Source organism: Suricata suricatta, chromosome 12 (assembly GCF_006229205.1).
Source record: "Suricata suricatta isolate VVHF042 chromosome 12, meerkat_22Aug2017_6uvM2_HiC, whole genome shotgun sequence".
NCBI lineage: Eukaryota > Metazoa > Chordata > Mammalia > Carnivora > Herpestidae > Suricata > Suricata suricatta.
The window spans coordinates 11582344-11592414 of NC_043711.1; the positions used below are offsets into that span (position 1 = coordinate 11582344).

General features: G+C 44.6%; 1 protein-coding gene across 4 annotated transcripts in view; it reads left to right on the plus strand.

The window, feature by feature from the left end:
* LOC115273291 (docosahexaenoic acid omega-hydroxylase CYP4F3-like) overlaps nt 1-9650 on the plus strand; it is a 29616-nt gene extending 19966 nt beyond the window's left edge. For 3 of the 4 annotated variants that reach the window (XM_029916294.1, XM_029916292.1, XM_029916293.1), the window contains exons 10-13: nt 7982-8115; nt 8212-8276; nt 8472-8554; nt 8959-9650. In XM_029916294.1, the coding sequence (XP_029772154.1) occupies nt 7982-8115; nt 8212-8276; nt 8472-8554; nt 8959-9136 (460 nt within the window). In that variant the 3' untranslated portion in view covers nt 9137-9650. The remainder of the gene's footprint in view (nt 1-7981; nt 8116-8211; nt 8277-8471; nt 8555-8958) is intronic. The other variant, XR_003900776.1, reaches the window with a different exon arrangement.
* Nucleotides 9651-10071: the final 421 nt, after the last annotated feature.

Consider the following 10071-nt stretch of genomic DNA (forward strand, 5'->3'; position numbering starts at 1 on the left):
AACTATATCTTCTAATTCACCTATTCTTCTCTCTGCCTCGTCAATCCTTGAGGTGGCTGCCTCCAGTTTGTTATTCACCTCACCTATAGCCTTTTTTAACTCATCAGTTGATTCTTTGATGCTTTTCTCGACCCCAGCGATTAATCTTATGACCAGTTTTTTAAATTCTTGATCTGATATGTTGTCTAGATCTGCCTTGAGCAGTTCTGTGGCTGTGACTTCCCCCTGGAAGTTCTTCAGGGGAGAGTTTCTTCATTTTGTCATTTTTGCTAGTTTTCTGTCTCTTGTCACCTTTAGAAAGCTCGATGGGCTCTGTGCACCTATTAGTATTTCTCTGTTAAATGAGGCTTATTGACTGTCCAGGGCCTCCCATTTCAGGAGATATTCTCTTAATGATATCTCTCAGTTTCTCTTGTTGTGCCTGTGAGTATTTTATTTCCCTACTCTGCAATATTTGGGACTCACCTTCTTGCACACTTTGGCTTGTTTCTTGGTGTAGTCCTATGAAGGAAAACAGAGTGACAAACACCGAGGGAACAGAAGCACACATACACACAGACAAATCACATAAAGAAACACATTACAGGGGGGAATGAAAAGAATGAGAATGGGTGGGAAAGAGACGAAAGGAAGAGAAGAAGAGAAAATAAATAGAAAGGAGAAAGAAGAAAAGACAAAAAAAATATATAAAAGGGGATCGGAGACAACAAGGGACAGTAGACCGCTTAAAAGTGTATGACCAGTTTAGGGGAGAAGTAAGGATGAGATACAGGAGAATATATCTGGGTTGCAAGAAGGTGAAAAAGTAAGGGAGAAAGGAGAAAGGAATATAAGGAGTAAAATTTAAAGGAATTAAGTAAAGAAAAAGGAAAAAAAAAGGTAATAATGACAAAGAAATTAGTACGAAACTAGTGAAGAAAGAAAAATTTTTGGTATATATTAAAAAAACAAACAACCAAAACAAAGCAAAACAAAAACAAAAACAAAAAGAAAAACCGAAGAAATGATAAAAAAAAAAAAAGCAAGCAGCAGCTCCCTCTGGTGGATAGGCTTGGTTTGATGTGGTAAGTCTTGGAGTCTGCTCTCAGAGGCTCCGCCCCTGCCTGAGGCGAAATGAGCAGCAGGAGGTGAAGTGCGCACCTTCACAGACTCAATTGTGGAGTCCCCACCCCCAGTCTGGATTGCAGTTGCAATGGGGAAAAGGAAAAAAACAAAAAGCAAAAAACGGAGTCTCTCTTAGTTTCCGATAGCTTTGCTCAAGAAGCTGTGCGCTGTTGGAAATGTGCTGGGAGCTCCCACATTCTAAGCGCGTGCACCCGGGCCTCCACCCGCCCCCCGACTCTTTGTTGAGGGTCCTGTTGGTGCGCGCCTTATTTCTTCCTTGTGGGGACCCGGAATTCGCGCAGTCCGTGCAGGGGGCGGGGTGTGCCGTGGAAATGCGGTCTGTGGTCCTATTCCCAAAACCAAGTTCGAATTGCTCGCACCTGGCGCAGTCGCCGCTTGGGCCGCTTCCCGCTGTAGCGCACGCCTCTCCAGAGCAGCCGTTTCTCACAGCCACAGGCGCCTCTGATTCCCCGCCGAGATGGCTTAGGGCTGGAGGCTATTCCTTCTCTTGCGCCCCGCTGCCCAGCAGTTATCTATGGAGTGAGTTTCTGTCTCCAAGCGCAGCCAAGCGTTCTATACCTCTTCCCCAGAGACAGTTCTATGAGCGTTCCGACTCTGTCTCTTCCCTTTGTCTCCCGGGAGCTGAGCACTTGCGCCACGTTGGGCTGGGGATCTTACCTCCCCTGCCCGTCCCGGGCTGGCCCGTCCTCGGATCTCCCCCGTTCGCCCCCACTCACTCAGGTATCCTTAAGGTTCGATTCCTTCTGGAGTTCGTATTTTCTCCTTCCGCTCTCTCAGTTGAACGTAATATCCTTCTCAGTTTGAAAAACGGTGCGGAGGGAGTTTACAGAGCTCCCTTCCTCTCTGCCATCTTGGCTCCACCCCCCCCCAAGTGGAGTATTAAAGTCCCCTGCAATTAACGCATTCTTATCAATAACACTGTTTCTGTTGGTGATTAGTTATTTTATGTATTTGGGTGCTCCTGAGTTAGGCACATAGATGTTTATAATTGTTAGCTCTTCCTGATGTAGAGGCTCTGTAATTATTATATAATGTCCTTCTTCATCTTTTGTTACTGCCTTTACTTTAACGTCCAGTTTGTCTGATATAAGTGTGGCTACTCTGGCCTTCTTCTGGTGTCCAGTCTAATGGTAGATATTTCTCCATCCCCTTACTTTCAATGTGAAGGTGTCTTCAGGTCTAAGGTGAGTCTCTCGTAGACAGCAAATGGATGGATTTTTGTTTTTGATCCATTCTGCTATCCTGTGTCATTTGATTGGAGCATTCAGTCCATTTACATTCAGTGTTATTTTTGAAAAATGTGGGTTTAGATTCATTGTGTTCTCTGTAGACTTCATGTTTGTATTGATGTCTCTGGTGTCATATTCCTTGCTACCTTTCTCTCATAAAGTCCCTTTTAGGATTTCTTGTAGGGCTAGTTTGGTGGTGATGAAATCTCTCGAGTTTTGTTTATTTAGGGAAACCTTTATCTCTCCTTCTATTTTGAGTGACAGGCTCACTGGATAAAGAATTCTTGGTTGCCTATTTTTCCTGTTCATCACATTGAAGATTTCCTGCTATTCCTTTCTGGCCTGCCAAGTCTCAGTAGATAAGTCTGTAACCACTCTGATAGGTTTCCCTTTGTATGTTAGGGCCATTTTATCCCTAGCTGCTTTCAGAATTCTCTCTTTATCTTTATATTTTGCCAGTTTCACTATGATATGTCGTGCTGAAGGTCAGTTCAGGTTATGTCTTAGGGAAGTCTGATGTGCCTCTTGAATTTCAATGTCTTTCTCTTTCTCCAGATTGGAGAAATTTTCATCCATAATTCGATCAAGCACCCCTTCAGGATACTTTTCTCTTTCTTACTCTTCAGGAACTCCAAAGATACAGATATTGTTCCATTTGATTGTATCACTCAGGTCTTGAATTCTCCTTTCATACTCCTGTATCAATTTCTCTTTCTTTTTCTTGGCTTCCTCTTTTGTTATAACTGTGTCTTCTAATTCACCTATTCTCCTCTCTGCTTATTCAATCTGTGCAGTGGCAGCCTCCATTTTATTATTCACCTCATTTGTAGCCCTCTTTAACTCGTCACAGCTATTTTGAAGGGTCCTAGTCTTTGTATCATTATGTTCTCTGATGGCTTCTATGCTTTTTTTCAAGCCCAGAGATTAATTTTATGACAATCAATCTGAATTCTCATTCAGTTATGTTTCTTGTGTCTGTTTTGAACAGTTCTGTAGCTGTGATTACTCCCTGGAGTTTCTTTAGAGGAGAGTTCTTTTGTTTCATCATTTTGGCTAGCTTTCTGTCTCTTGTCAGTTTTAAAAGCTTGTTCTGCACTGTGCACTTGTTAGTATTGCTCTATTAAAGGAGGTTCTTTGACTGTCCAGGGCCTGTCATTTCAGGAGATGTTCTTTTAATGGTGTCTCTTGGCATCTCTTGTTACGCCTCTGATTAATTTATTTCCCTACTCAGTAATATTTGGGACTTTCCACTATGTGTGCTTTGGCTTATTTCTTGAGGTAGCCTTTAAAAGTAAAACATACAGACAAACACAAGGGAACACAAGCACGGAAATGCAGTGACAGAACAAGTAAACAAGCATACCAAAAGGGGAAAGAAAAAAAAAGAACAGGAAAGAAAAGAGAGGACAGGAAAGGAAAAAAAAGAAGGCAGGGGGACAGCAACAGCCAGAGGTAAAGAACAGTCTAAAAGCGTAAAACCTGGGGATAAGAATGAGATAAAGGAAAAAATATCTAGATGCTAAGAGTTGGTCTAAGCACAGCAGTGCATAAATGTTGGTCTTTCCCAGACTCCAGGGAGAAAGGAAGAAAATAAGGAAATAGGAAAATAGAAAAGAGAAAACAAGGGGAAAAATGAAAAAATATAAATAATATTAAAAGAAAGAAAAACTTAAAAATAATAAAAATAATAAGCAAAAACACTGCAGCTCTCCAGCGTGGTTTGATGTAGGTAGTTCGGGTCTCATGAGCTGGTCTCTGAGGCCCCGCCTTAGTGGTTGCAGGGAGAAGAATGGCGGTGCCCCAAGCTACCCTCAGACCATGCCTTGCCAGCCACTCTCTTGAGTCCAACCTCCCTGAGACACGTGCAGATCTAATTGTTTCGGTTTTCTATGTTCCACCAAGTTTCTAAGTCCTAGCTCACACACTTTGCTGCTGCTACCATAGTTAAAATGATCTCCATCAGGCGGGCAGCTTTCTGGCCAGGATTGAGTAGGGGGATTGTGGAGCCACTTTTCCCCTGGATCCGCCAGAAGTCAGCAAGCTGCCTGGCCCAAGGAAGAACAAACCTGCTGAGGGGAACGGATTTCTCTCCCCACGCCCGGCGGCTCTCAGTCCTGGGTGAGGCCTCCCCTCTCCAGAGATAATGCTATGAGCGATTCAGTCTCTCCTCTTCCCCTCTGCTCTGCGCTGCCCTGCACGGCCATCCTGCACACACACGGTGCTTTCTGGGCCCTTTCTCTCACCTCTCCGCTTTGGGCCAGCGCTCCCTCCCCCAGAGTATCTGGTCCCAGTTCACACTCACTCAGGCATCCATGAGGCTGTTATCAATAAGGAGTCTGTGCCTGCACCTCCATTCTTGGAGATCAGAAAGTTTTGGCTTTTAATTCTTCTCACTTTGCTAATTGCGGGAGCACGGAGAAAATAGAGCTTCGTACTTCTCCACCATCTTGCTGCCGGTCCTGTGCTGATTTTTCTTTATCGTCAGTCTCCCCCAGCTACATGCAAGCTCCATTGGCTTGTTCAGCATGAGAGCCCCAGTACCTGTGCAAATGCCTAACACATAATTATCACTCAATAAATATATGTTGGATGAATGCACAGTGTTCTAGGCAGGGGGACTTGCATGTGCCCGAAGTCTGACTCTTATAACCGAGACACCCAGGCACCCCATACCACCAATGTTTTTAAATACTGAGGTATAATTGATATGCATGATATCACTTTAAGGTGTACAACAAATGAGTTGATATTTGTATATTTTGCAAAATCATCACCACAATTAGTTTGCTAACATTTGTCACCATACATAATTATAGATTTTTTTTCTTGTGAGAGAACTTTTAAATCAATTCTCTTAGTGAGTTTCAAATATGAAATGCAGTATTATTAAACACAGTATTAGTAACTATAGTCAATACAGTATTAACTAAAATACAGTAAGTATGTAATACTGTACATTACATCCCTATGACTTAATTATTTTATAACTGAAAGCTTTAACCTTTTGACTCCTTCACTTATTTTGTCACCTTCCATCCTCCCCGCCCCACCTCTGGCAACAGCCAGTCTATTCTCTGTATCTACGAGTTTGTTTTTGTTGTTGTTTGTTCATTTCTTCATATTCTAAAGATAAGTTCGATCATACGGGACTTGTCTTTCCCTTTCTGACTTATTTCACTTAGCACAATACCTTTGAGATTCCTCCAGGTTGTGTCAAATGGCAAGGTTTCTTTTTATGGCTGAGTATTATTCCACAGCACATATATATCACATTTTCTTATTATCCATTCACTTTTTGTTAGACACAAGTGTTTTTCATAACTTTGGCTACTATAAATAATGTTGCAATGAACATAAGGTTATGCATTTCTTTTTGAGTTAGTGTTTTCATCTTCTTTGGATAATTAGCCAGAAGTGAGATTGCTGGATAGCATGATAGTTCTACTGCTTAATTTTTTTTTTTTGAGGAAACTTCATACCACAGTGGCTGTATGAATTTAAAACCCTGCCAGCAGGGCACAGGTTCCTTTTTCTCCACACCTTCATCAGCATTTGTTGTTTCTTGTCTTTTTGGTAATAGCCATTCTAACAGCTATGAGGTGTTAGGTGATATTTTCTTGTGGTTCTAAAAAAATCTTTTTAACGTTTATTCATTTTTGAGAGATTGAGAGAAACAGAGCATGAGTGGGGGATAGGCAGAGAGCAGGGGACTCATAGAATCAAAAGCAGGCTCAGGATCTGAGCTGTCAGCACTGAGCCTGACATGGGTCTCCAACCCACATACCATGAGATCATGACTTGAGCTGAAGTTGGATGCTAAACCGACTGAGCCACCTAGGCACCCCTCTTTTATCTTTTTGGTTTGTTTTTTTTTCCGGATAATTAGTGATTTTGAGCACCTTTTCATGTACCTATTGATCATTTGTATGTCTTCTTTAAAAAATTGTCTATTCAGGGGCCCCTGGGTGGCTCAGTCAGTTGAACATATGACTCTCAATTTTAGCTCAGGTCATGATCCCAGGGTCATGGGACTGACACACACACACACTGGGCTGTGTCCTGAGTGTGGATCCTGCTTGAGATTCTCTTTCTGTCTCTCGCTCTTTCTCTCTGTCTCTCTTACTCACTCTGTCTCTCTCCCTTTGCCCCTCTAACCCACTGTCTCCTGTCTCCCCTCTAATCTATATATATTTAGATTTGCCCAAATTTTCTTTTAGAGTCATACTAGGGTTTTGTGGGCCTTTCTTACAAGATGTTAAGGCTTCACTTACATGTCTTTGCTGTTCCATGGGTCTATTTTCCTATACTTGCAGCAATGTCACACTGTTTTTTGCTCCTTTGTGTGTGTGTTAGTTTTATCACTGAATCTTTGTGATAAATCTTTATATCTGGTAGAGTGAGTTCCTCTTCTTTAATATTTCATTATTTTTATTCTTTAATGTTTATTTATTTTTGAGACAAAAAAAAAAAAAAACAGAGTGACAGCGAGGAAGGGATGGAGAGGAAGACACTGAATTTGAAGCAGGCTCCAGGCTCTGAGCTGTCAGCTCTACTCACAAACTGATGTGGGACCCTAATCACAAACTGTGAGATCATGACTTGAGCTGAAGTTAGATGCTTAACTGACTGAGCCACACAGGTGCCACAGGATGGAATCAAATTTAAAATAAAAATTGAAAAAGTCTTAAAAGCTCTGCTGAAAACTGTGGGAGATTATTTTATAGCTCCAGAAAAAGGAAGCTTTTATTTTTGACAAAGGTCCCAGCAAATCCACAAGAAGAGACTGCTATATTGTTGCCTGAAAAAGATAAAGAGCAGTGTGTATAGTATATATATGGCACTGTATAGTTGTTTTTTATGCAAAACAGTAGCTCTGGAAGGATATATAAAAAATTAGAACCTAGGTAAACTGTGAGGATGGGAAATGAGTGATGTTGAGCCACAAGAGTGGCGTTTTACAACTGTCCAGTTTTGAGCCAGTTAACCATATCACTAGAACTTACATAACCAACATGTTGACGAGGATTAAAGAAAAAGAATCAACCCTTCCCCCTTACTGGATCTTCAATGTTTATAAAAGGTTTCTGGTGTATTCTCTTGTGTTCTTTAACCATAGAATCACTGTCTTCCAAGAATGACACATTTACCCCCCCCATCAGATTGCATTACTCTCCTTTTTTCCTATCTAATCGCATTGGCTAGGATCTCTAGTACCATGAGACATAAAACATTGGATCTATTTCTTTTGTTTCTTACTCATTTGCCTTCTGATTTGGTCGCTTGCAATAAACAATATTTAATTTTTATGTTAAATTGTAAACATTTTTACAGTTGGCATTGAGGCGTGGTGGTTTGCTCAGAAAACCTTCTAAAAATACCCAACTGAACTTCCTCTCTACTTCTGTTATACTGCTCTGCTTTTTTATATACCACTTTATTGAGGTGTGATGGACATACTAAAAAGCTGTACATATTTTATGCACACAACGTATGCATCATATTTGTAGATATTTGATTCATCTGGACATAATTTTGTTACAAGGAGAGAAGGTTTCATGGGGCAGGAGAAGATGGGGGGAAGGGTCTCTGTTTTTGTTCACTGGCTAACTGTGGGGGGGCTTCCGTAGGGACGACCTGGCCCAGTTGCCCTTCCTGACCATGTGCATCAAGGAGAGTCTGCGGTTACATCCCCCAGTCACAGTCGTCTCCCGCTGCTGTACCCAGGATGTGGTGCTCCCAGATGGCCGCGTCATCCCCAAAGGTGCCCAGGACATCAGGGGGAAGAGCGTCTAGGGCAGGAAGAGGGGCCCATCAGGCAGGGTGAAACCCTCCCTGACTGGCCCCTCCTCTCCCACAGGTGTTATCTGCCTCATTAGTATTTTCGGGACCCACCACAATCCAACCGTGTGGACAGACCCTGAGGTGCTGCCTCCGCATCCCTCCCCTCCACCCGCCCTCATACTTGGCTACTTCCCTAGCAGGACACAGGGGCGGGTGCAGGGTTCTGACCTGGCAAATCAGACATCACCTCCCTCCATCAAAGGCACATCTGTCTCTCCAAAGCTGGCTGTCCCAGGAAACACCCTCCAATAGCTCTGTATATCTCTCCGTCCCCAGGTATACAATCCTTTCCGCTTTGACCCCGAAAACATCAAGGACAGGCCTTCCCTGGCTTTTATTCCCTTCTCCGCGGGGCCCAGGTGAGTGCATTGGGCATCTGAGGAGGGGATGAGGTGGTGGGGGCAGTGGTCTGGGGTGAGAGCCAGACGTGGATGTGGGTCGAGAAAGCGGAGGGTGGGTGGGTGTTGAAGGGGGCTCTCCTCTCCCCACCTCCGGAAGTTAGGAGTAAAAACCTGGGCAGAGGGGATTGAATGGGTCCGAGAGGGGTCCGTGGTGTGCTCAGAGCCCCATCCCTTCTGTCTAGGAGTTTAGGGCTGGAATCTGAGCCAAGCTCAGGGGCTAAGCACCCCCGTGTGGGGGTCCCCGGCCAGGTTAGTCCCCTCCTGGACCCCTGCGGGCAGGGGTGGAGTCCTGGCCCAGGTCCTGGGCTCGATGGCACCTGTTGAGGTCCCTGGCGAGTGAGGGTGCCCACTGCCGCCCGCAGGAATTGCATTGGGCAGACGTTCGCCCTGACCGAGATGAAGGTTGCCCTGGCGCTGACGCTGCTGCGCTTTCGGGTCCTGCCCGACAAGGAGGAGCCACGCAGGAAGCCGGAGCTCATCCTGCGCGCCGAGGGAGGACTTTGGCTGCGGGTGGAGCCGCTGAGCGCGGGCCCCCAGTGACCCGCCTGTTCCTGGCTTGGAATCCTCCCCGACTCTACACACCCCACCTGGAGGATTCTCAGGACTGGAACTGTGTGGTCTCCTCTGCCCCAGCGACACTGACAGCCAGCAGGGGGCGCTCGGGACCTGCGGGACCGCAGTGGGTGGGTTGGCGAGGCTGGGCGGGGTGAGTGGAGGCTTGGGTGTGAGCACAAGACCCTGACAGCCTTTCCAGCTGGCCACAATCTCCCATGCTGATTGCGGGTCCTCCCAGGCCCAATAAGGGATTTTATCCTGTAGACGATAGGGAGCCAGGGGAGGTGTTTCAGTGGGAGACTGGCCAGTGTTAAGGACTGACTGAGGGGCATGATTGAAGCTCTGGGTCACAGTGGAGAACCCATAGTGGCCTAGCTCTCTGGCCACTCTGGTCTCTGTTCTTATCTCATATATCCAAACTTTCACCCCAGAATCCTTCACTATGCTTCCACAGTTACTGTGTGTACTTATACACAACCAATATAGATGCTTTATCCTGTGTGTTTGATCATTGCCATCATTGTATCTGTTATGTGGTCTGTTGTTTTTGCTAATTTTCACCAGTAGGGTCAGTGTTCTGTTGTGCCTGTTTATCTTTGCCTGGGCATCAATTATCATATTTGAAATAACATTTGTAGAATTTGAGGACGTGATCTTTCTCTAAGGAGGCATTCGTGGAGCCTTGCTGGTCAAGGATTTCATTAAATGAAGTTCAAGGCTTGTGGTGCCTAGATCACTAAGGCAGTTTAATTCCAGCAGAAGTCACACGTGCTGTCTCCTCTACCTGATGTTCTCACCCTGAACAGTGTAGCTTTCTGAGTTCTCCATCTATGTAGGAGGGTCTTCTTACAATTTCTCTTTCCCATGACACTCTAGGCTCTGATTTTTCTCCCTGACCATGAGACCATCCAAACAGTTTC